Raw genomic sequence first — 27,183 nt, 5'->3', positions numbered from 1 at the left:
AAGTGTTAAACTATCATCAGTATTGCATAATCAAAAACGAGCTGTCGTCTAGTTTGACACAACATATTGTTGTGGCTGAGTGTTTTCAATGTTTTCAGCAAATTTAGCGTTATTGTAACATAGTGCAGAGCCGTCTTACCTCTGCAGGAAAAATAGGCCATTCGTCGGCCACCCACGCATTTAACAAGCAAAAGCCTCCCGTATGTACATATTGGTATTTATCTACACTGGTCGTAGATGTGCAGTTCAGCATACCATTCATAGTAAATTTGAAGATATAGACTATCGTTATCTTCCACAAGCCTACAGCCAGGCTTATCAACAGCCAGGCTTATCTACAGCCAGGCTTATCTACAGCCAGGCATACGGCTATGTTCATCATGGTCTGAACCTTTCTTAACTTTTCACATGGTAGGCAAGCACCTATATCAGTCCACTAGCACATTTTTGTTGATATCTCATTTCTGTCATCTCACAGTTTTGTTACCAATGTAGTGAATGACCAATACTAATGCATGGACTGTTGCTACCTCATTGTAGGGTTGGTTACTGAGGGTTAGGGATGGTGTTATCGGGAACTTTAATACTAAACAGTGGCTTCAATGAATACCGAAAGCTAGGCAGCTTGTATTTGCTTTATGGCTTATTCAGCATGATATTTGCATGCGTGTTATTTGCATGCGTGTTATTGCATGCGTGTCATTGCATGCGTGTTATTTACATGCGTGTTATTGTATGCATGTTATTGCATGCGTGTTATTTGCATGCGTGTTATTGCATGCGTGTTATTTGCATGCGTGTTATTTGCATGCGTGTTATTGCATACGTGGTTATTTGCGTGCGTGTTATTTGCATGCGTGTTATTGCATGTGTGTTTTTTGCATGTGTGTTATTGCATGCGTGTTATTTGCATGCGTGTTATTTGCATGCGTGTTATTGCATGTGTGTTTTTTGCATGTGTGTTATTGCATGTGTGTTTTTTGCATGTGTGTTATTGCATGCGTGTTATTTGCATACGTGTTATTTGCGTGCGTGTTATTTGCATGCATGTTATTTGCATGCGTGTTATTTGCATGCGTGTTATTGCATGTGTGTTTTTTGCATGTGTGTTATTGCATGTGTGTTATTTGCATGCGTGTTATTTGCGTGCATGTTATTTGCATGCGTGTTATTGCATACGTGGTTATTTGCGTGCGTGTTATTTGCATGCATGTTATTGCATGTGTGTTTTTTGCATGTGTGTTATTGCATGCGTGTTATTTACATGCGTGTTATTTGCATGCGTGTTATTTACATGCGTGTTATTTGCATGTGTGTTATTTGCATGCGTGTTATTGCATGCGTGTTATTTGCATGCGTGTTATTGCATGCGTGTTATTGCATGCGTGTTATTGCATGCATGTTATTTGCATTCGTGTTATTTGCATGTGTGTTATTGCATGCGTGTTATTTGCATGCGTGTTATTTGCGTGCGTGTTATTTGCATGCGTGTTATTGCATACGTGGTTATTTGCGTGCGTGTTATTTGCATGCGTGTTATTGCATGTGTGTTTTTTGCATGTGTGTTATTGCATGCGTGTTATTTGCATGCGTGTTATTGCATGCGTGTTATTTGCATGTGTGTTATTTGCATGCGTGTTATTGCATGCGTGTTATTTGCATACGTGTTATTTGCATGCGTGTTATTGCATACGTGGTTATTTGCGTGCGTGTTATTTGCATGCGTGTTATTGCATGTGTGTTTTTTGCATGTGTGTTATTGCATGTGTGTTTTTTGCATGCGTGTTATTGCATGCGTGTTATTTGCATGCGTGTTATTGCATGCGTGATATTGCAGGAATGTTATAATCACAAGATATTATGGCTGCTGCTTGCCTCTTCGCTTATGTGTATGCTATTACCGTTGTTATTACATATTTAGCTTTATCTGTGATAGCAAGTATTTGGTGTTTTACAGGATACAAAAACTTGATAGCTTGTGCATTCAACTTCCTTATGTGTAACCGCTATGCCATCCAATGCCCTCAGTTCCCAACTTTTGTACATCATAGCACACGTTCTTCACACATTTTTCATACATTTCAGCATACAGCCTGCGTGATCACAGGATATCTTGTAGTATTATTAAATATTTCAATATGCAATTACAACCGGAAAACCTGTTGTCTCTCTGCCATGAGTGCTAACAGGTACAGCAGCCTGTTGTCAGTCCTGTCTGCCCCTGTGACTGATGAAGGCTGATTATACCCTACACCAGCTGTCCTAAGGGATACTTATGGGCCATCAGGATATGCTTTTAGGCTCCCTGTCATTCCTGCTAGCATTGGTGTCTCACTACACTCATTCCCTGATATTTATCAAACTTAAGAGATCGGGATGCTTTTAATGGAACAGTTAAATTACATTAGATTAAACGAATAAATATCTCTCAGTCATTTATCCTCAATAATGCATGAGCGGTGTTTGCAAGAGCATCGTTAATTCTCCTTCTATTGCAGATAAACCATGCATTCACGAGGCATGGTTTACTTGATTCATGTTTAGGAAGTATAGTACTATTGCATTGGAAAACATTTATTAATTGCACATACTCACAGTAAATATTTGTTAATTGTACATACACTTACTTGCATCACTATGTGGACTCCATGGTGCAGTTACGTAGGTCAGTTACGTGGTGCATTGGATGGTCTGTGTTGAATTTTCTCATTTTCACTAAACACACAACTGATTGACGCTGTCTTTGCATGTGTGGTTCACTCGTACCTCTTCTCCGAGTGTCTATCAGCATGATTCACCAGGTCAGTACCCGCAGATTTTGCTCATTAAATTATGTGTAATATTTTCTTTTTTGTGAGCTATGGTGCGTGTTCGTTCCTGTGGCTTCTTCTGGTACTGTTGTTGCATGCGTGGCATTGCGGGTGTGTTGTTGCATGCGTGTTGCTGCGGGTGTGTCATTGCATGCGTGTTGTTACGTGTGGCCTGTCGTGCTGTGTTGGCATGCATGTTGCTGCATTTGTATTGGCATGCGTGGTGTTCTGCTTTTAGCAGTATGAGTATGATCTACTCGCTTCCATACATACAAGGCTATGAATTACACCATTAGGACATCAATATTTGGTCCTGCTTGTGGGGGTCTCCGGATGTTTGCTTGTGTTTTGCTACATCCTACCAGGCAACGTAATCCCATTGTATTTTGTCAATTGTTGCAATAGCGATACATTTACTGCAGTTTGTTCCCACATATAAATATATTGTTTCCGGCTGCCTGTGTGCTGCATGCGTGTGGTCGGCAGCCATGTTTCTGGGCTGGGCGGATGACTTGGCTTTCTGCTCTTTGTGTTGCCGATTTGCTTTTGTTGTTTGTGGCCTTCGCAGTGCTCTTTATGGCATGATATGTGTTTGAGCTGAGGGCTACTTTCATTTCACATGAATCGCATTCTGCTTCAGCAAGTGTCATTACTTATGACTTACATGTTCCTGATGCGCGTGGTTCACCATGCGTGTTTTATAGGTATTTTCCCATTGGATATATATGGTACAGTGTTGCTATAACAGGGTGATAGGGAACTGAGGAAGTTTGGGGAGAAATTGGGTGGATGAAGTGCTAATTATCTGTGCATGGTCAAACCAAACCAATTACGTTAAATTTAACTTATATGATTATTCATTGGTTGCTGCTATCACGTTGTGTTGCTATGCATATATGATGCGTTGCTGCAGTCTTGTACTAATTGGAACACATATTTGCTTCGTGGTCATCTGTAAATCCAGTTTTGCCATATCCACAATGTTTGTCTGCATGGCTTGTGCAAAAGTTATTACACCCTACTCCAACAATTTCCTCAGTTGCCCTTTCCCCAAAGTGCTTGTGTATAGATATCTGTATGAATGTTATTTGTGTTTTGTGCTGTTACGTATATTTATGGCAATGGTGCAATGTTATGTGGTAGATATTTGCATGAGTGTTTGTTTGTTTGGTGTTGTTGCGTACACGTTATGGTTTTGTGGAAAATGTTATTGTGGTTAGAACTAGGAAAAAGTAGGTAATAGAGCTAGGTGCGGTGGAAGGGTGGTGTGTATAGCTAGGAAAACATTATGTAGTCGTGTCTACTTTGTATGCACACATACTAAATACATGGTAAGTGGTGATTGCACCCCGGGAGTGTGCACTGCTCGAGTATGCCGAGTGCACACTGCCCCGGGGTGTTTCCACATCAATCAGCATGTTAAAGAGAAGCAAGCACAATACAAAAATATTATTGCTCTAAAAGGAGACAGATGCCCCTCAGCAACAGCAAGGTTGATAGCTGGAGGCACACAGGGATGCATGAATCTAGAATGCAATCCCCTGATACACATTATTGAAGAGTGCAGCAAAGAGAACCCAAACCACAGCGAAGCCTGCCCATAACCACAGAATATGGGGAACTCCACTTCTCACTGAGCAAATGGGCAAGATATTTGTAAGTGATGGTATCTGCCTTCCCATACCTACAAATGTGAAAAATACAAGTGGACTAATACAAGTTACATTGTTGCTAGCTGCTCCACAACTAAAACTAAACAAACTAGTATTTAAAAAATTGTTAATTTAGAAATGAAGTAGGGATCTATGCAACGAAAAGTAGTGAAACAAGAGATGAATGATGGTGTTACAGTATAACTCAGTGGGAAAGTCCCTACTTTGGCATAATAGCTATTATTAATGCCAAAGTAGGGACTTCCCACTGAGCTATGCTGTAACACCATCATTCATCTCTTGTTCACTACTTTTTGTTGCATAGATCCCTACTTCATTTTTAAATTAACAATTTTTAAATATTATAGAATTATATTGCATTGCAAGTTATTCTGTTGGGAGTTCAGCTACAAACAGTTAATCTTATAGACAATGCAGCTATGAGCAAGTCACCCTGTAGAGAGTTCAGCTACAATTATATCGCTGTAGAGATTCACAACATTGCAAGTCACACTGAAGAGAGTTCAGCTATAAACAAGTCACCCTGTAGAGAGTTCAGCTACAACAAGTCACTCTGTAGAGAATTCGGCTACAAAGAAACTACCTGGTAGAGAGTTCATCTAGAAACAAGTCACCCTGTAGAGAGCTCAGCTACAACAAGTCACTCTGTAGAGAATTCAATTACAAAGAAACTACCTGGTAGAGAGTTCATCTAGAAACAAGCCACCCTGTAGAGAGATCAGCTAGAAGTCACCTTGTAGAGAGTTCAGTTACAAAGAAACCACCATGTAGAGATTTCAGCTACAAACAAATCACCCTGTAGAGAATTCAGCTACGAACAGATCACCGTGTAGACAGTTCAGCTAGAAACGATTCACCCTGTAGAGAGATCAGCTAGAAACAAGTCATCCTGTAGAGAGATCAGCTAGATAAAGTCACCTTGTAGAGAGTTCAGCTACAAAGAAACCACCATGTGGATAGTTCAGCTGCAAACAAATCACCCTGTAGAGAGTTCAGCTACAAAAACATCACCCTGTAGAGAGTTCAACTAGAAGAAGTCACCTTGTAGAGAGTTCAGCTACAAAGAAACCACCATGTAGATAGTTCAGCTGCAAACAAATCACCCTGTAGAGAGTTCAGCTACAAAAACATCACCCTGTAGAGAGAAGAAGTCACCTTGTAGAGAGTTAAGCTACAAAGAAACCACCATGTAGAGAGTTAGCTGCAAACAAATCACCCTGTAGACAGCTCAGCTACAAACAAGTCACCCCTGTAGAGAGATCAGCTAGAAACAAGTCACCCTGTAGACAGAACAGCTAGAAGCAGTTACCTTGTAGAGAGTTCAGCTACAATGAAGCCATTATGTAGAGAGTTCAGCTGCAAACAAATCACCCTGTAGAGAGTTCAGCTGCAAAAAGTGACCCTATAGAGAGATCAGCTAGAAACAAGTTGGTTTAGCTAGAAACAAGTCACCCTGTAGAAAGTTCATCTACGCACAAATTACCGCATAGAGAGATCAGCTAGAAACAAACCACCCTGTAGAGACTTTATCTACAAACAAATCACCCTGTAGAGAGTTAAACTACAAACAGATAACCCTGCAGAGAGTTCAGCTAGAAACAAGTCACCATGTAGAGAGAATCCTGTAGAGAATTCATCTACAGGCAAACCACCCTGTAGAGAGCTCAGCTACATTTCAAGTCTCCCAGTAGAGAGATCAGCTGCAAACAAGGTATCGTGTAGGGAAAAATTGTCATGTAATAAATGTATATATATATATATATATATATATATATATATATATATAATTTGTACATTTACTGATAAAATCAGAATTAGTTAAAGTTTAAAATCTGCTTCATCTTTTTCTTCTTCTTGTGGTAAAGAAAAAAAAATGATAGGTTAAAAAAAGCCCCTAAGCCAGCCTTAGGCCAGCTTTGGGGTATACAAATACAAAAAGAAGTGAAATATAATCCAAAACAGTCAAACTGTAAAAAAAGAGTGCGGCCTCAAAAAGGCTATGGTGAAAAAAGATGTGAAATCCAAGGTGGTGGCCAAGAATGGCTGTGATGGTGGGTTGATGGTAAAATTTTTAATAATGACAATTCAGGTGAATTTTGTGCCAAAACCAAGTGGCACCAAATTCAACTGAATTGTTGTTATTAAAATTTTTACCATTAACCCACCATCACAGCCATTTCTTGGCCGCCACCTTGGATTTCATATCTTTTTCACCATAGCCTTTTTGCGGCCGCACTCTTTTTTTTACAGCTTGGCTATTTTGGATTAGATAATTATATCTGTCCTTTATTGTGTCAACTTGTGAGTTACCTTGCTCATTGATCTGTAAATTGAATTTGAATGTTGGTACTTGTCATTACAATACACTGAAGAGTCCTTTTTTGGTAGCACAGTAAAAATAAAACAAGAAGACCATGTCCCTCAAGCATTGCATGGCTGTCACATTAATGTACGTAACAGTCAAGTTTGATACTAGTAAAATTAATATAACATGTGTTAATCATAGCTGTAGCTATAGCAAACAACTAAACAAACTAGCATAGTAAAAATTCATTAATTAAAAAACAGCAGGGATCTAAGCAATAAAAACTAGTGAGACAAGATTATACAAATGACAGTATTACAACATATGTAATTCTGTGGGAAAATCCCTCATTGGCAAGTCAAAGTAGGGATTTTCCCACAGAACTATGTGTAATGCTGTCATTCATATAATCTTGTCTCACTAGTGATTATTGCTTAGTTCCCTGCTGTTTTTTAATTAATGAATTTTTACTATGCTAGTTTGTTTAGTTGTTTGCTATAGCTACAGCTATGATTAACACTAATGTGACTGCTTTATTAAAGTATCTTGAGTGGGCAGCCAACTGGGACTATATGCGATATGGTCTTCTTGTTTGCCACTGTGTCACCAAAAAGAGCTCTTCAGTGTATTGTCTTGACAACTACCAACATTCAAATTGAAACAAACAATTTACAGATCAATGAGCAAGGTAATACTTCCAACTTGCAACACATCATAGGACAGTTATATTTGCATATTTTGTCAATTCAGAACTTCATGTTTTACACTTTCCTAGTTTTTAGCTATCAGGAACACAGATACGTATAGAAAATTTAGGTCTGAATGAAATAGTTAAACACTTTTAGAATGTAAAACACTGATTTTAAGATTATGCTCTTGAAGTTTATATGACCACTAACAAATACCCATCCCTATGACCACTTAGCTAATTGTAAAATTAGTTAATTTTTAAATATGTTAGTATTGTATGTGGTATACATAGGTGGCATGCAGATATTTGTGAAGACCTACACTGGAAAAACCATCACATTGAACGTACACCCTTCAGACACCATAAGTAATGTTATGGTTAAAATTCAAGACAAAGAAGGATATCCTCCTGATAAACAAAGACTGATATTTGCAGGAAAACAATTGGAAGGTGTTCATACCTTGAGTGATTACAATATTCAAAAAGAGTCAACCTTACATATGGTGATGAGACTTAGGGGTAAGTTGCGTAATAACAAAAGTACATATTATATATTGTATCAGTAAAGGTAGTATGTGTGTATGTGGTATACCTAGGTGGCATGCAGATATTTGTGAAGACCCTCACTGGAAAGACCATCACATTGGAAGTAGAAGCTTCAGACACCATTGAAAATGTTAAGGCTAAAATTCAAGACAAAGAAGGAATTTTTCCTGATCAACAAAGACTGATATTTGCAGGAAAACAATTGGAAGATGGTCGTACCTTGAGTGATTACAATATCCAAAAAGAGTCAACTCTAAATCTGGTACTAAGGCTTAGAGGTCTGTTTTGCACTACTACGTCTAATAGCTACTACATATATCAGTTCTAAGTAGTTTGTATTATACGTATGTCGCTGAATCTGCAGGAACCCCACAAGTTCGTGCATATTTGGAATTCAATTTATTTGATTTCCGTTTTCTAGATAGTCAAATGAATGGTTTCAACCCTAAAGCCACAGTGCTACAACATGGTATGGTAACAACAGAAAGATCAATTTGTACTGTGATAATATTGAAAATAACCATAATTAAATGATATGCAAATGCAGTCTTATACAGGCATGAATGTAACTTACACCATCTTTGTTACTATCTCATAACACAATGATGGAATAAACTGGAATGCACAGCTTGGATTCTAACTTAGGTAAACTGCTCCTTCAGTAACAAGTTTACAAGAGCATAAGCTCAGCACTCAATGAAGCAAGTTTATCTTCACAAAGAACCTTAGCTCTCTTGAGCTTAATTCATGCGGCTTCCTTATCAGCTTGCTGAAGATCGGTTCGGAGTTGATTCTCAATGTTGATACGGTTGTATTCTCTAAGCAAAACTTGGCATTTTCTTTCTTATTTCCTTACTGCTCATTGCAATGACTGCCAGTCAGTCCAGGACTGCTTACTTGTGGCAAAAATTGTAATTTCGCACCTCGGATGACTTCCAGCATTGAAAGCAAACAATATAAAATGTTCAGCAACATGAGAAACTTGACTTTCAGAGTACCCTTGTCAGTACCAGATTGAAGGCTTGTCCTACCACCTATCAGAATCCTTTCTCTAAGGATGTTTTCAGAATCTCTGTCTTTCCCCCAATGATTTTAGGTTCACCTTTAATCTCCACTGTTTTAGACAGGCCCCCAAATATTTCTCTGGGAACAACCAGACTTCATTAAACTCTTAAACACTTCAGTACACAAAGCTTTACACACTGTTCACATGGTGATATATCCTTAATTAAAGCTCTCCCTACTGTATTATTGTTGCTGTTACCTCCAGTTATTGTGATCACAGAAGACTGATAAAAGTCTAGTAGCAATAGTTCATGTACATGTTTTTATAGTCATACAATTATAGGATACATTCTAACACTTAACTTACAATCACTACATTATAACATTACATACATCATGTGAAATTACAGCATTAGCCTATTAATTGTTACTGTTATACTACATCTCCTTCCAAGCTGTAACACTAGCCTTTGTATAGCGTAGTGGACATCAAAATCTCAGTGCCAGTTTTAGAACGAGTTTGCATCTGTCTCTGTACACTAGTACTGTTATCATTTGTTACAGCTTCAGAGTTTCCTGGGTTCCTGGTCTTCAGGTGATAGAGACTACGATGAACTTCTCCAGATGGAACTGTCACTATGTAAGATTTTGGCTCTGGTGCTGATGAGGATGAGATAACAGTTCCTTGAACTTGGTCATTCTGCATGTTAACCCAAATTGGAGTGTTTTCTGGAAGGTCAGGTAAAGATCTTGTTCTGTAATGTTTGTTGTAGTTCCGTTTTTTGATCATTTCTATACTTCCTCTCTTTTTCTCTGAATTCTGTTAGGTATGGCCAGTTGGACTGAAATACTCTAGTGTGTTGGGGAATGTCTGTCCTGATAACTCGCCCCATTAAGAGCTGAGCAGGGCTGAATCCACACCATGGCATTGGAGTTGTTCTTTAGTTGAGTAAAGCTAAATAAGGATCAGGAGAATTTGACAATAGAGATTTAGCACTCTTGATTGTTCTTTGAGATTGTCCATTTGACTAATGATAGTGAGGAGAACTGGAAGTGTGTTGATATCCATAGGTTGACGAAAACTGGTTCATTTCTTCTGAGGAATATTGAGGTCCACTGTCTGTAATGAGAGTAGCAGGAATACCATGTTATGAAAATATTGCTTTTGGATAAGTGATCACACTGGATAAGGTGGTAGAGGTTAATTTCTGTATCTCAACAAATCTGGAAAAGTAGTCAACTACCAGCAAATAGGTTGATTTCTTGTGTTCGCAGAAATCTGATACCACTTTTGCAAGAGGAAATTGAAGCATTGGTTCTCTAGATAGTATTTCTGACTGTTGGCACTAGTGATGCCACGATATATCGTATAATTTATTGTGATAATCGTGATAGTAACATTTCATGATAATCATAATAGAGAAAAAGCCATATCGTGATACAAAAAACACAAATTAATTTAGTGGAAAGTAACTTGATGTTTGTAAAATATAAGTCTCTGACAACATGTGGTGATGCTTAATAAAGAAGTGTCAACTTAAACACATCTTTGTTTTAAGTATAATAGATAGACATATTCACAAATTCAATTCATTTAATATATAATTATTGTAATTATCGTGATGCAAGTCCCATGATACGGTAGGACCTTGATTATCCGAACCCTCAATTATCCGAGCAGTATAAGCGACTGTTCTATTAGAGTATTTCGCCATTAGGTGAAGGTTCTACTAGAGTAAGTATGTGTTCTATTAGAGTAGTTGAACACAAAAATGAATGGGCTTCATAAATTCAGTTATCTGAACACTTTTATGATTGAACTGGCATACAGGTGTTCGGATAATGGAGGTCCTACTGTATCGTGATATGAAAATTTTCATTTCATGGCACCACTAGTTGGCACTCTGGACAGGATCTCACAAAGCTAGGATACCCTAGGCCACCAAGCTGAAGTGTTAACTCGAAGTCTGCATCTCTGGATACCTTGGTATCCTTGATGCATTTTTTGTAGTGTCTAATTTTTCATCTTATCTGGTACAACAATCCTAGAACAGATTATCACACAATGATAACTCACCACAGAACTGCCAAAATTTACCGAAAGGTCCTCTTGTTGGCCAACTTGATTTACAGTACTCAATCAATTTGTATGAACATTGTCACTAGCTTGAGTTTGCTGGTAGAATTGTAGTCAATCTTTGCTAGCTGGTAATAGGTCAATAAGAGTGTGAAAACAGATCAAAGTCTTTAGCCAATAATTTGGTAAGTGAATCTAGTTGATCATTCACAGGAGCTGTAGAGAATGTATTACAATTCTGTTCATGATTGATGGTATACTCAAATTTCATCAAACAGAGACGAAAACGTAAGTTACACTTGGGGTGGTAAAGAGTATAGACTTTTCTTTCCCAGAAAAGGCACCAAAGGTGTGTGATCTGTTTCCAGTTGAATCTGCTTCCCAAGGACATACTCAGAGAGAATTTCTGACAAGCCCAAGTTATGGCTAGGACCTCCTTTTCAATCTGTGCATTTCTATGCTTAGTGTTATTCACTGAGTAGGAAGCAAAAGATATGGTTTTCCATTTACCATTGTGCTTTTGTAGTAGCACAGCCCCTAGTGCATAAGCTGAGGCATCTGCCTGATTTCAGCATCCACTGACACATCATAGTGAGAAATATTATAGGAGTAGCAATTTCAGCTTTCAGTTTCTCAAAAGATTCAGCTTGAGGTTGCCCCAAAATCCATGTTCTCTTGGGATAAATGCCTTTTTGCATCCAGTTGTGGTCAGACTGAAGTGATTCGAATATGCATCAATCCATTTCACACTACATGAACAGCAACTGAATTCCATAGTATGACTCGTGGATTAATTATACAATTACATAGCAAAACTTATGTGGTGTTGGTCATTGCACTACCTTCTTCATATTCCTTCGAGTCAGAAAAGTTTTCACAGCAAGGAATATTGCTATTACACATTGAATGCAAAGAAGTTGGCGAGTTCTTACAAGAAAACCTTACTAGGCATGATGATTACAGAACAGTACACTATTCTATTGTCAATCACTCAAAATCACCATATCACTTCCACAAGCTGAGTGTATCACTATGTATACTGTTGCTTTAGTCTTGGCACAATAGCCATGCTTTACGTGGAGACTGTACAGCGCTCCCTTGCTAATTGAGCTAAAGCGCATTGAATCCAGCCAATTCACCTCTCGATCTCTCGATATGAATTTACATGAAACCAGATTTAATGCACATTGTGGTTAATCCTTCTCAGGTGTGAAATGGTTTGATCCAGCTTTGAAGCCCATTTGACCATAGTGTGAAAAGGCCTTAAGAAGGTCTTGAAGTGGTTGAGATAGTTCAGCTAAAAATTTCCTCATTTGATTTATCATACCCAGAAATCATCAAAGTTGTGTAACATTAGTTTGTGGACTCATGTTGGTATTAGCTCTTGTCTTTTTAGGATCCTAAAAATTCCATCACTGCTGATGATATGACCTAAAAAGATATACATGTTTTGTTAAACACACATTTATCACTGTTCAAAGTTATTTTAGCTTGTTAAGTAGCCTGGAAAACTGTTTTGAGTCTACTGTCATGTTTTTTGATCACCACCAAAAATTAGGACGTAGTCAATATGGCAAACAATTCCAGGTAGTCCAGCAAGAATGTTACACATACATCTCTGGAAATGTTCAGGTGCACTTGAGATCCCAAGAGGTAATTCATTAAAGCAAAATCTCCCAAATGCAGGGACGGATCCAGGGGGGGTTCAAAGGGTTCCATGGAACCCCCCTTTTGAAAGAGCCTTTCTTACTTGAGATACTCTAATAAAGCAGTCAAATCGAGATACTCTAATAGAGCATGCACAGTAGTCTTTTGAGGAGCAGTGTAGCAAGCTATGTATCTAGTTATAAATAAGGAAATATAGTTGGTGAGGGCACCTATGGTGAGGGCACCTATGGTGAGGGCACCTATGGTGAGGGCACCTATGGTGAGGGGCAGCTATAATCAGCAGGTAATGACCTTTTTTTTTTGGCCTTCAACTTACAGCTAGGCTGAAGTTGCAATTCCAGAGTGGAACCCCCCTTTTTATAAGTCTGGATCCACCTCTAAAATGCTGTAAGAAATGTGATCAGGAGTCTGGGTCAAGTGGAATATGCCAAAAGCCACGAAAAGTTTGGCTCCTGATAATTGAGCTAAGGTGGTTTCAACTTTTGGAAGAGGATGGACTTCTCTTAAAACACTTTCGTTCAGAGGGTTTAAATCTACACATATTTGTACTTCTCTGGAGCTTTTTAGTACAACCACAATGCCTGCACACCAGGGTGTTGGTATCTCCACTTTTGAAATAACTCCATTCAGTCAAGTTCATTTCAAACTTTAGATCTCAAAGGAATAAGTATGTGTCTGGATGTAAACAGGGCATAGGATTTTGCATCTGGTTTCAGTCTACCTTCATGTTGCTTAAGCCTGTGAATAACTGATCTGGAATAGTCTTCTCTGTGACATCAATTTGGACTAACATCTGCAGTGCAGGTAAGCCTAGAAGATTACTTCTCAAGTTGCGAATGATATAAATTTGCTGAGTACATGATTTCTCATTAGATGTCAATATCAGACTGACTGTTCCCAGGGCATCTAGTAGTTTACAATCTGGTCCTCAAAGTGTTTGTTTTATTTTTCTCAGTTTGCCTGGGTGACTCAGTGAATTCCATGCTGACTCAGACATTGCAGTAATTTCTACACCCGTGTCGGGCAATTGGAAACAGTGGAAATGGAAACCGGAAACAGAAAGTGGAAATGGAAAACGGAAATAGTCAAATCGTCATATAAATGTACTCTAGAGTAAAACCCTTATTTAGTGGCCACCTCTTAAAGACCACCTTCTTATAAAGACCACCTTCTTATAAAGACCACCTCTGTACAAAAACCACATTGTAATTAGATCTCAAAGATGGCTAAGGACCACTTCGTGGTTGCCTTTGATAAAGACCACCTCTCTACATCGTAATATTTGGTAAGCTTCAAACATGTATTTCATGACTCATGTCAATGTCATCTCTTTGTCCACACTTCACTCAAGTCATTTACCATCATCGCTTAGTTTGTACCAGCATATGGTACCAGAATGTGTCATGCAAAAATATTCTACGCAAGTGAAATGTAGCTAGTACACTACTGCCTACTGTATCAATGAAGAGTCTAGTGTTTTTAGCTGTTTTGATAAAGCAGTCTGACATAGGATGTTTGAACCCTAGCTATTATTGCAATGTGAAGAGGTGGTCTTTGTAAAGAGGTGAACTTTATAAAAGGTGTCAATGAAGTTGTCAGTATGCCTTAGCCATCTTTGAGGTCCATTTATAATGTAGTGTTTGTACAGAGGTGGTCTTTATAAGAAGGTGGTCTTTAAGAGGTGGCCACTAAACAAAGGTTTTACTCTAGTTTACATTTATATGATGATTTGCAGACCAAATCTGTGTTGTACTGACAGTTTGACAGTACACTAAAAAAATAGATATATTATCGGGAGCTGTTTTGATAAAGCGGTCTGACATAGGATGTTTGGACCCTAGCTATTATTGAAATGTGAAGGGTGGTCTTTGTAAAGAGGTGGTCTTTATAAAAGGTGGCCATGGAGTTGTCAGTGTGCCTCAGCCATCTTTGAGATCTAATTATAATGTGGTCTTTGTACAGAGGTGGTCTTTATAAGACTTTATAAGAAGGTGGTCTTTAAGAGGTGGCCACTAAACAAAGGTTTTACTCTAGGGTACATTTATATGACGATTAGCACATTTCCACTTTCCATTTCCACTGTTTCCAATTGCCCATCTGTATCGACTTTAAACAAAACCTTTGTGTTTTTCATTGTGACTTGCACATTCCATTGAGGTCAAAGTCTTGATCACCTGATCATGCCTGAAGTTACACTGGCCATTGTTTTAGACAGACACTGTTTACTGCAGTAACCCAGATGTCTGCATTGTTGACATGTAGAATCTCTAGTGGGGCACTGTTGTTTGGAGTGAGGGGCTTTGCCATATTTTCTACACTTTTGTCTTTGGAGATAATTGTCTAGCTGCAGATTATGTCCTCTTTTGGAGGTTACATTTGTTCATGAGTGGAGATGTGGCTTTTCCTCACTGCATCCATCTGTAGCTCAGTGTCCACTAGATGTTTCAGAGCATACCGTTGTTCTTGTACTGCTGCCCTTTGTCTGACCATTGTCTTTGCAAGTTAAGTCCAGATTCCATCTTAGTTGCTCGGATAATTGTTTGTCATGGATTCCAATCACTAGGCAATCACAGATCAGCATTTTGTAAATTCCCGAACTCATAGTTGTCAGCTAGTAGATGAAGCCTTGTGATGAACTGCTCAGCTAATTTGTCTGAAAGCTGGCATACTTGATTAAACGTGGCACATTCAAAAACGAGGGTTTTCGAACTTTGAAATATCCATTGAGCTTCAGAATCTCTAACATTTGCTGTAGTCTGCTTTATCTCTCGTTACTGATACATGTAGTAGCTAACACGGCTTTTGCATCTTCGCCCCAGTAAACTGCTCACTTGTCGCTTGGCTAATTCTTTTGCAGTCGAGAAGCAAGAAAAAATATTGCTCGAAAAGGCTTTTCCATTTCTTCCACTCTTCAGGTTTTCTGAAATTAAACGGAGCAGGAGGGCAGAGGCTGACAGTAGCCATGAATAAGCTTAAGGCTGCACTTCTGACACCATGTATTATTGTTGCTATTTACCTCCAGCCATTGTGATCATAAAAGACTGATAAAAGACTGATAAAAGACTAACACATTGTACAATAGTACAAATATGCTTTTATAGTCATAGAATTATAGGATACATTCTAACACTTACTTACAATCACTATTACATTATAACATTACATCACGCAAGATTACAGCATTATCATATCAATGGTTACTGTTACTTACAGTAATATGCGGTTCAATTACAATTGTTGTTCAAAGTCACTGTTCATTACACAGGTAATTAAATGAGTGTACCTTCCTCAATGTATCTATATTTCAAAAACATAATAGCTGTATTGTTACTTACATAATATGTATGACACTTATTTCTTTAGGAAATTCAACAATAGAAATATTTCTGAAAGTTCTCACTGGAAAGACTGTGTTACTGGAAATGAATTGTTTAGATACAATCGAAGAATTAAAAGGTGTCATTAAGAAGGTAGCAGCATTTGATCCCAAACAGCATAGACTGATTTTTTCAGGAAAGGAAGTATTAGAGGGTGATACTCGTTCACTTGGTTTTTTTACATATGGTCTATCAATTGACTTTATGATAACATCAAAAAGTTAGAAATTGAGATTGTGTTAATACTATATTATATGTAAGAAGTACTGTACGATATTAACAATTGAAGCTTCTTATATATAATGGTGACTATGTATTGCAATGGTTAAATGCACGTACCTTTATAGCCATGATGTGAGTATGGGATGAAAGAGTGGCAAAAATAAATTTTAAAAAATCAGCTTAAAAACTCATCCTGAAATTCCTATGGCACTCATAAAAATAATTATTTGAGGGGTGGGTACCTGTAACCAGAGCAACAGATACAGCTAGATGTGCTTAGTTTACTATTTGTGCTAGAATTATTGCAGAACACATCAACACAAGAGAAGAAGCTTTTTTTCTTTTGTGTGTAGGTGGGGAAAAAGTGGCTGGTACACTTCTGAAATGTGTAGTGTTTCACCAGCTCTACAGTGGGTGTTGATTGGCAAAACCATTCACTACTGAGCAACATAATTTGTAGTACAATCATCACAGCCCAATCAGCACCCACCATAGAGCTGGTGGAATGCTACACAGAAATTCTATCAGAAGTATACCAGATCACTTTTTCCTCACCCACACACAAAAGAAAAGTTGGTCTGGTTTATACGAGACTAAAGCAGCGCCTTTGAATGCCCACACTAAAGTAGTCTTATTTACTGTTTCTCTCCGTTTTATGCCACAATTATGGTTGGTGTAAAATTAGACAATAATAGAACTTGGCAAATGTGATGTGTATAACTATACAACTATTTGCCGTGACTGCTGTTTTCTGTATGTTATATATGTGTATATACATACGTACATAAAATATGTGGTAAGAAGTGGTCTCATGTAATGTGCTCTGCTATAATCTGTCAGGCATACATTACCAAGAGCACCTTAAGTAAACATTTTTAACAGACCTATAGCATTACAAAATTAATCCACGTGTAGTCTTGCTGGCTATTTGACTGAAGTACAAAATGCATTATATTTTGTGATTAATAAATTCTTGTTTTTGTTAACTCTGCTAATGTTCAAATTCTTTGTGGGGTGTGTGTGTTTTTTTGCATGTGTTATATTTGTACAAACATACGTATAGATGACATGAACATATTTGCAAAATTTCTGAGTGGAAAAGTCATCACATTGGAAACAGAAGCTTTTGATACAGTAAAAAACATTAAGGTTAAAATTCAAGACAAAGAAGGAATTCCTCCTGATCAGCAAAGATTGATATTTGCAGGACGTCAACTATTAGATGATTATACTTTAAGCAATTACAACATTACAGATGAAAGCACTATTCATATAGTACTAAGATTGAGAGGTCAGTAAATTTAATTCTCTCGGCATAATTTAAATTTCAATTAATTATACAGTGTAATATTTTTGGAGTGCACTACTATAACACATTTTGGCTATGATATTTAAATTATGCTATTGTTGATAGCAAACCAGATATACCTAAGAACCAGATTAATATGTTATTTTGTACATGTGCAGGTGGCATGCAAATATTTGTGAAAACCCTGACCGGAAGGACGATCACATTGGAAGTAGAGGCTTCTGATACCATAGAAGATGTTAAGACTAAATTTCAAGATAAAGAAGGAATTCCTCCTGATAAGCAAAGACTGATATTTGCAGGAAAGCAATTACAAGATTGTTGTACCTTGAGTGATTACAATATTCAGAAGGAATCAATTGTTCATTTCATTTTAAGAATTAGGGGTAAGTTATGTAATATACGTACAAATGTAGCATCCTTGCTAATAAATGATCTATTCTAACATTTTCAAATGTGTTATTTTGTGTAATTTATAACAGTACAATTATAAAGTGCATAGTGTGCTCCCCTCCAGCATGTATGTTGCTCATTGGTCGATCCACCATCATCAGCGGTTGGTAGTTAGCTGTACAAGAACACTGTTATGTTTGCCTGGTTTACACTGGTAAGTTTTTTTGACATACTTCATGCCCATGGTGACTGTTCTATTAGAGTATCTCAACCCTGCAATTTTACAGTTATTTGGTTTTTGCTTTGTACATGAAACTCATTAGCTGTTACACCTTACCTAATTTCAAATTAATTGAATACATTTTTGCATTTTGTAACAATTTTACAAAGTGTGAAAAAAGAGTAATCTAGGCACCGTAGATCCTTTAAGGAAAAGAAATCAAAACTTTGGCTGCTCACATCTCATGAATGGCTAGAGTGAATTTAATCAAATGTGGTATGTGGCCTACCCTACCTTGCTGACAGTTATAATGCAAAAATAGTGTGCTCTGGAGAAGTGCCCATGAAGGTATGCAAGTGTGAAAATCACAGTTTTTTTCTTCCTGTCTGCACATGGTGTTATGCCTGTTTGCTTTACTGGCATTTGTGATTGCACAATACTTCAAATATTCAACTATATAATGAAACCTATCCAACTGGATCACTGTATAATAAGGTCACCTGATTTATACTGACTATTGTAACAGTCTCCTAATTGTGTCATTTGTGTACACAGTGACTTTAACATGTGTAATGCAACCACCTCCTTAATAAGGCAGGCCTGGCAGAGGTGACTGGAATGAGCAGGTTCACTATTACTTTTATGCTGAGTGATTAAGTAAATTTATCCTAGTTGAATTAATGTAATCTCATTAACTAAATGGTTTTAGATATAAGTAAATTGTCTAAGTTCTGTTTCAACATCAGCTTGACTTTCTGCCTTAAATAGAGCACATGTAAAGTAGTAAATGATGGGATCCATGCCAAAATAGCCAAGCTGCAGATAGAATAGCCATATGTTTGTGTATACGACAGGCTGTTGCTGACCCCAATATATGCTGTTGATAAATGCCGATAGAGGAAATCATTAGTTGAGCAAATAGGTGGTAGCAGGAAGGACTTTTAAGTGTTTTGTGCAATATAATGCGATCGGTGCTCTTAAAGGCTGGATTTGTGTCTTCCACACGCAATTCCCAATTGTATGGATAACTTTGTTTCTGAAATTTTTCTTCCTCCAATGCTCTATGTTATGGCTCACAGCTGACAAAATTTCAATCAACAACTTATTTCAAATCTAAATTAAGTTGTGAATTATTAAAGTGGTAATTTATGGTGTGTAGAAGACTTTTCTTGCAAATTTGGTCACAAAAAGACTGGTACGTACGTTGAGCACTTTAAATTTGTATCATTGAAAGTTCTCTCTTGCATGCCAAATTGTAAGGTTACCAAATTCTCATGCAAGAGGAGCAGCAGTAAAGTGTAGGAGAATAACACACCTTAAAAACACACACACATGTGTATGACTGTGTGCTACCTCTTAATCAATATTTTTTTATGTACAGTAAACATTCCCTTTGTACTGAAGTTATGTCTGTTGTCACCCACTTCTGCTACTTCTGCTCAATCACTTCTGTCTGTACCTTTTGTTACTTTCACTGAAATGGCCATCAAATCATATTCTTTTATATAGCTAGAGGCTCTCACAACACTATTCTTGACACCTTAAGACTCCACTATACTGTTCTTATTGGAAAGTTGTCCTGATCTTACAGGCTTCAGAATAGTATTGTGAGATCCTCTACTATATAAAATATACAGGGTATATAGGTGGTACAAGAGGCAGCTACTGTACTGCATGGATACCACATATGATACCCCAGATAAGGCAAAACTTCCATTATTTCTTGAAAATAAGCTAAGTTAGCGATGATAGTGGAACAGATGTGAAGAATCTAAACACCAGGCAGTTAATAAGCATAGATGGAGAACACACGTATGCTATTCACTGTATAGTGAGTGTTTTGTGACATACTCTGCAAGTATGTATATAGCAAGTACTAGTTATTGAGCTTACATCTGATGATCTACATACTTGTACATTTAACGTCTTTACATATAAAACTCAAATTCTATCATTAGCACCGATGTTATTTAACATTTTGTAATACTGCACCTGATAAATTGTTTGCACTTCATGGACTTTAGCTGGAGAAAGGGTGTATTAACTGAGCTTTTTTCACACCAGCAAAACCAAAAAGAGGCAAATCATTATCACCAAGACATTTGATTCTATCATAATGATTTACAACAGGAAAAGGCCAGAATTAAATTTCTTACCACAAAACTGTGTCTGTTCTCTCAAGTCTAAAAGTGATGGTAACCAACATAGTATAGCTTAAGCTGAAACAAACATTTTTTTTAAATAAGCAAACTAAAGAAAGTCAAAAGAGCAAATGTGACTGGGCATGTGAGTATAGGGCATGTGAGTATAGGGCATGTGAGCACATAAAATTTGTCTACTTTTTGAACTTTAATCACCCATACCTTTATGTACTAATGTGCTATAGCTTTGCAAATTTAAGCAGGTTTTAAGCAATTGATTGGCTTTATAATACAAGTAGCAGAATGCAAATATTTTACTGCAATACTGAGATACGTCCTGCTGTGTGACAGGGTGTAGTTTGTGCCCGCAGGGCCTATGACAGTTACCGAGACATACGTAACTACAGTATTCATAATGATGCTTTCAAGGGTTTATGGGACTATTTAATTATTCAGTTTTTTTCTGACATTAATTGTAATACCTCAGATTTGTTAAATAGTCAAATTATCAAACAATTTTGGGTAAAACTGAAACCCTCAGAAGCTATTTTGTGAAATTTGTATGGTTGCTATGCAGCTAATTAAACTTTGGTTGCTATGGCAAAATGCCCAAGGCTGACACCTGTCCAGCAGGTGGAATATTGTTTTAGGTATACAGAACAATCCAAAAATGCATTAAAATAAACTATAGACCATTTTGCAAACTTCACCCTGTTGTCTACCAGACTATGTGTGAAACCAGCTTTCTTGGCCACACGGCACGCTACCATGTGCCTTGATGCAAAAATGGTGTACTTTAGAGAAGGGACCATGGAGCAACACATGCATGAAAATTGTAATTTTTTTGTCAATATACGCACAGTACGGTGTACATGTTTTTTTGTTTTTTTTTGTCAATATACGCACAGTACGGCATACATGCTTTCTAGTGTTGCCACGATATATCGATACATTGATAGTATCGATATATCAAGGTGGTGATATGATTTGAGATAGATAATCAGTTATATCGATGGTTGCGCGATAGTGGTGCTGCTCAGTATAATGATGTGGGGGAGGCCAGACATATGGTATTTGGCGTTTAATTAAGTTATGTGTTGATGGTGTAGAGTGGTAAACAAGCCATCCCCAAAGTAAACTGGGAGGCTTTAAGGTTTCTATGTAGTGCCAGCCACTTGTCTCAACTGTAAAGCAGTAACAAAATGAACCTGATAAACAAGTAAATTTAATCTTACAATGAAGAGTATGTACAGTGAAATCCCTCTTAACGGTAGGGCTGAGCAATAGTATTGATAGTGCGATATATCGCGATAGTAAATCACTATCGTTATCGCGATAGTAGGGATATCACTATCGTGATAGTTATGATAAGCTCAAATCTGCATTAAAATGGTATTAACAACCCTTCTATACTGTTTTACAGTTGGTATTACCAGCTTTCTTACAAAGGAGTGGCCTGTAAAAGCTTTACCAAAAGTCCGTATTCATCAGCCGCTCACGCAAATGTCCTGTGCATGCAAAATAACTTTCTATATGACTGCAAATAATAGCTATACAACTAAGACTTTGTTAAGAACAAAGTGTTTCATAAACTATCGGGATAGTATTCACTATCGCGATATTTAATGAGTAACTATCGTGATAGTAAAATTTTTACTATCGCTCAGCACTACTTAACGGACACCTCTCTTTATAACAGACAATTAATAAAGCCCCAAATGCAACTTCCAATACCTGTGTGTATTAAAGCCCCCTCAATAGCAGACACCTCTCTATTCCATAAACCGGACACTGCACAATTCCCAGACATGGCAAGCACTACAGTACAACACCTCGCTAATCGCGGACACAAGTAACAAAAGTTCATTGCCAGTTACAACAAACTACATCATGTAACTAATGCGGAAAGTGTGAGACAAAGCACTAAAGTTACAAGAAGCCATATGAATACGTATACAAGTACTGCTGTTAATTTTCTTACCCAGGTCTTCTGAAAATAGTAGCTGGTGTGCTTTAAAAATAAACTGCACTACAGGATAAACTGCATAATCTGTATAGCCAACCATCTTGATAACTAATCGAATACGGAGTAATCCAGATAAGTCTTTATGGGAGCATGTATAAAATTTTTGTGGTGCCTAATTGTCTGAATAGTGTATATAGTAGAGGCCACACACCATAGATAACCCATGCTCAATAAAATCACTTCTGTTGCTATTAAACTGATCACATGGTACCATAACCCATCTTGTCCCACCACTTGGTCTAGTCTCATGCATTAAAACTGATTATTTTAAAATTTTAGAAAACCCCTTAAATAAGAATACCTCCATATGAAGGACATATTTCATTTCCGCAATGGTGTCCGTCTTAGATGGGTTCCACTGTATATGTTTGTCTGCAAATGTTACAGTTAGTTCTATAACGTGATATATGTTTATATCGTGACATAAATCTTGGTGATATATGATATAGGGTTTTTCTATATTGTGGCAGCTCTACTGCTTTCTTGGCCACACGACATGCTACCATGTGTGTTGATAAATGATAAAATAATAGAACAGGTTGCATGGCCAAAATTACTGGTGGACTGGACAATTGGATTCATGTTTTTATAGTAAATATTTGAACTTGCAGAGTCCAGTACATTGTTAGACACCTAGAAACTTTCTACTTGCTCAGGACAGCTAATGTCCATGCTCTTGAGGGTTGATGTTGAACTTAGCTGCACTACTAGAAGAAACAATAATATTTTGCTATATGCACTGAATGTATGTGTATAGATTAATAAGTGGACCATCAGCTTTGCCCAGCCCTTTCATTTCTAGGGTTGCACACAAATAGCAATTGTCATATTGTTGAGTAGGGATTGTTTGCTAGTCAATGTGCAGAATAGTTCTTAGCTACACAACTGAAGAGTATAAGATTAGTGGTGTGCGATACCAGGATTTTGATTTCGATACGATATCAATTGATAATTAGTAAAATATCTAAATTTCGATTCGATTTTGGTATTTATTAATTGTGTGGGTGGTCGATATTTATAAATATGCTTTAAATACAATTTATTTACTGAAATCATGCCATTAAAATAAGCCTGGGAAACTGGTGGAGTCCGGGTGGTATGATTCATCTTGGTCTTGTGGACTAAAAACAGAAATATAATTATCAATAACAGATATAATAATACCTCACATGTCCTCATCCCCTTCACTAAAGGTATAGCTAGCAGCACCTGGTACCGGCAATGAAGACTGCACAGGTGAGAGCACAAGTGATGACGCAGAGAAAAACAAGTCTGACAGACCACACTGAAGAGGCCGTGGATGGCACAGATAATGATATATTGGGAGACTGCAAGTTCATTGTATTTGAATCATAGCTGATGATGCTATTTAATAGGTGTCATAGTTGTGGTCTGCAAATGGTTGAGTTGAAGACATCCACCTCGAGGACATTACTGGAAGTCAGTGGTATATGTCCTGATGGACATGTACTATTCTGGCAATCTCAACCGGTAGTAAGACATATACCAACATGCTGCTGGCTGCAGTTATACTGCTCAGTGGTCAGACCTTCACCAGCTTTGCTGATGTGCTAAATTTAGTGATATTTGGTGAAAAGTGTTATTTTGACATACTTAGAGAGTGCATATCCTGTTGTGAGCACCACTTATGTAAGATAACAGGAGGCTGTAGTTGAATATTTAAGGGGTACACCTGTCTGCTGATGGTCATTGTGACAGTCCTGGTTATAGTGCTAAATATTGCACATACACCCTCATGGACTCTGCCACGGACCTAATCCTAGACTACAGTTTATTGCAGTGCACTGACACTACCAGTTCAGTAGCTATGGAGAAAGAAGGATTGCGACGGTGCCTTGATAAGTTGATGGTACAACACGTCGATATCTCTACTATAGCTACAGACAGACACACTGGTATAGCATCCCTGATGAGAACTGATTACCCCCATATAAACCATCAATAGGATGTGTGGCACTTGGCTAAAAGTGTCACAAAGAAGTTATGTAAGAAGACCAAGACAAAGCATTGTGGTCAACTCCTCACATGGATCCAGTCTATTTCTAACTACTTGTGGTGATCTGTGCAAACATGTCCACAAGTGAGACAATGATCCTAATGGATTGTTCCCTAAATGTGTGCATCCAACACTATCTCCAGAAGAGGAGTGCAGTAAGAAGTGACTACGACCCGGAAGTGTTGCACACAATGCTTTACGTAAGGTAGTACTATAGGATACACTGCTGCAAGACATCAAAAAATTAACCGGCTTCCATCATACTGGCTCATTGGAGGTCTTCCATTCCTTACTCCTAAAATACTGTCCTAAGCGGCAGCATTTTTGGTATGATGGAATGCAAGCTCATATGGAACTTGCTATTCTTGACCACAATTACAACACCCAACATAAGCAAGCAAACACAAAATCTGGTCTTATTAACTATACTGTATGTGTGTGATGTTTCTTAATATGTGTAGGCAAACTAAGATTCAAAGTAGTGTTTCCTAAGGGACGAAGTGCCTGAGTAGCCAAGCCGATACCACAGAACAAGGACTACACACACCTCACACACATGATGAATGGCATACTTGAACTACGGACTCACGGAAAACAGCAGGACACACAGGATTATGACAAAACACTTGCATTACCACAGAACATTGCCACAACAGAATGACCGACTAGAGATTAAATTATGGCCAAACACACATCTACATTCCCCAAACAGCCATTACATGAACAAACATCTCAATAATAATATTTGTCTTAATATTTTTTTATACTACATACTCCATTGTAGATCTGCTAATTTAAAACCAGTGTAAATATTACTTGGTTCAGAAAATTCCTTGCGTATGGCTAACACAACACCAGATGGGATAACTTTATGAATTCCTCTGCCGAATCTATGTATGGTATGTCCAGTAGATGAACTGCCGGTAAGTAGTTACTCTTTATGGCCTAAAACACAAAAAGTACATGCCATAAATGATTACAAATCAGCGTTTATTTGCCTGTACCTGTTAGCCAGTTGAAGGCACAAAGAATCACCATGTACTGACTTCACTGTGACCAGTGCAGTGTACAAAACATCTTTGCTGTGACCAGTGCAGTGTACAAAACATCTTTGTTGAGGCAGACCACTTTAAATTGCTCGTGATCTGTTATGCACTGAAGACTTCCCCCTGTGTTCTGTCAGTCATTCGTCTATTCCTTCCATCTCTTGACAACACTGGCATTCGATGCCACTGGGCATGGGCAAGCATTTCATGCACTCATACTAATCTGTTGTTCACAAGCGCTCCGTGAAACTTGCTTGCTCTCTTATATCAGTTTCTGACTTGCTGCTGCCATCTTCACTATCACTATAGCCTAAAACACCCAAGGGTTCAAGCTGATAAGGTTTAATCTTGGTGTTCAAACTGCTCTCAGCCATTATCAATACAACAATACCCGCACTTAGATCCAGTGACTTATAACCGCACATTAACATGGCAGCAGCCATGAGCGACTTTCCATCACTGTATCTCCACAGTGGAATGTAGTACAGCTATAAAAATTGGTATACATACATAACTTTTCATATACATTCAATTGCTAATTATACAACCAAGTACTAAGAATAATACGAAACGCGGTTAAAATTATGTCATAAATAAATAATTAATTAATAATTAATGTTTGAGAAAACTACAAGGCCTAGAGACATGAACTAACCGGGGATAAATTCGCCTGTGAATGAAGGCACAAACGTATAATCATCGCTCCTGTTTGTGCTGATGACTTGACCATACGTGTAATTCTATATAGCGCCCAGTAACATCCTTGCTTAATTATTTACAGATTGCGCGAAGGAGATTAGTGATGCCCGTGCAGGAGAGCCAGAAGCTACTTGTGTAAACAAGAAGTTTACAGGTGAGTTTTTATGTTTGTAACATCTCAAGTCTCCATGCCAGCTGCCAGCAGATTCATTCACGTAAATAAACAATACAAGAAAACATTAAAACATACATATTGAATTTATTTGGTTAATAATCAATACATTAATATTGAAAGGGACACGCCCCCAAAAGTACATAAAATGCGTAAAATGGTGTAAAAACACAGTGATTTTTGTGCGTTTTCGAAGCGCCCACAACATTACGTAGTGATACCAACAAAAAACGGTCTGCTAATTATGCACACACCTCTAAGGAATACTCCACCTTATTTTCAAGACTGTAGCTGCAACGGATACGTGGGCCCAGCACTGTTTCTGAACCTGGTTTGTCATTTTGCCCAATGCGTAATGTATTATGGGATTCACCCGTTACCAAGACTATGGGAATTCACCTTAAACAAATTAGTCTAAACAAAAAAAACCACCTGGAACATTGTGTACATAAATAATACTTCAGTAATTCGAGGGAATTGTATGAAGAGTTGTTACCCTCGAACGGGCCATTCAGTTTAAAGACAAAAGTTAAGGAAAGCCGCTTCGAGAAAGTGCCGCGTGAGTAACTTGGTTTAGAATAGCTTTGTTCTAGTTTCTGTGGGCCTATATAAACAGACACCATGTTCCTAAGACAACGTTTAGTGGGTTTCTCGTGTACGTTTTTGAACTTACCATTTCGGTAGATATGCAAAATTCTGCTATAATCAGTATATTTTATTAGGTTCGCAATCCCAATGGCTAATTTCAATATGATATGCCACGCTCTTTACAATACAGTTACATAT

At 37.7% G+C, this 27,183-nt stretch overlaps 1 protein-coding gene across 3 annotated transcripts in view; it reads left to right on the top strand.

The window, feature by feature from the left end:
* The window catches only part of LOC136268204 (polyubiquitin-A-like), a 160,188-nt gene that overhangs the window by 114,493 nt on the left and 18,512 nt on the right, over positions 1–27,183 (top strand). For all 3 annotated transcript variants that reach the window (XM_066063483.1, XM_066063482.1, XM_066063484.1), the window contains exons 9-13: positions 7,771–7,998; positions 8,076–8,303; positions 16,139–16,372; positions 17,438–17,665; positions 17,842–18,069. In XM_066063483.1, the coding sequence (XP_065919555.1) occupies positions 7,771–7,998; positions 8,076–8,303; positions 16,139–16,372; positions 17,438–17,665; positions 17,842–18,069 (1,146 nt within the window). The remainder of the gene's footprint in view (positions 1–7,770; positions 7,999–8,075; positions 8,304–16,138; positions 16,373–17,437; positions 17,666–17,841; positions 18,070–27,183) is intronic.

Source organism: Dysidea avara, chromosome 10 (assembly GCF_963678975.1).
Source record: "Dysidea avara chromosome 10, odDysAvar1.4, whole genome shotgun sequence".
In the NCBI taxonomy this organism is placed as follows: domain Eukaryota; kingdom Metazoa; phylum Porifera; class Demospongiae; order Dictyoceratida; family Dysideidae; genus Dysidea; species Dysidea avara.
Note: the sequence above shows the minus strand (reverse complement) of the source record. Positions and strands in the feature narration are given on the sequence as shown.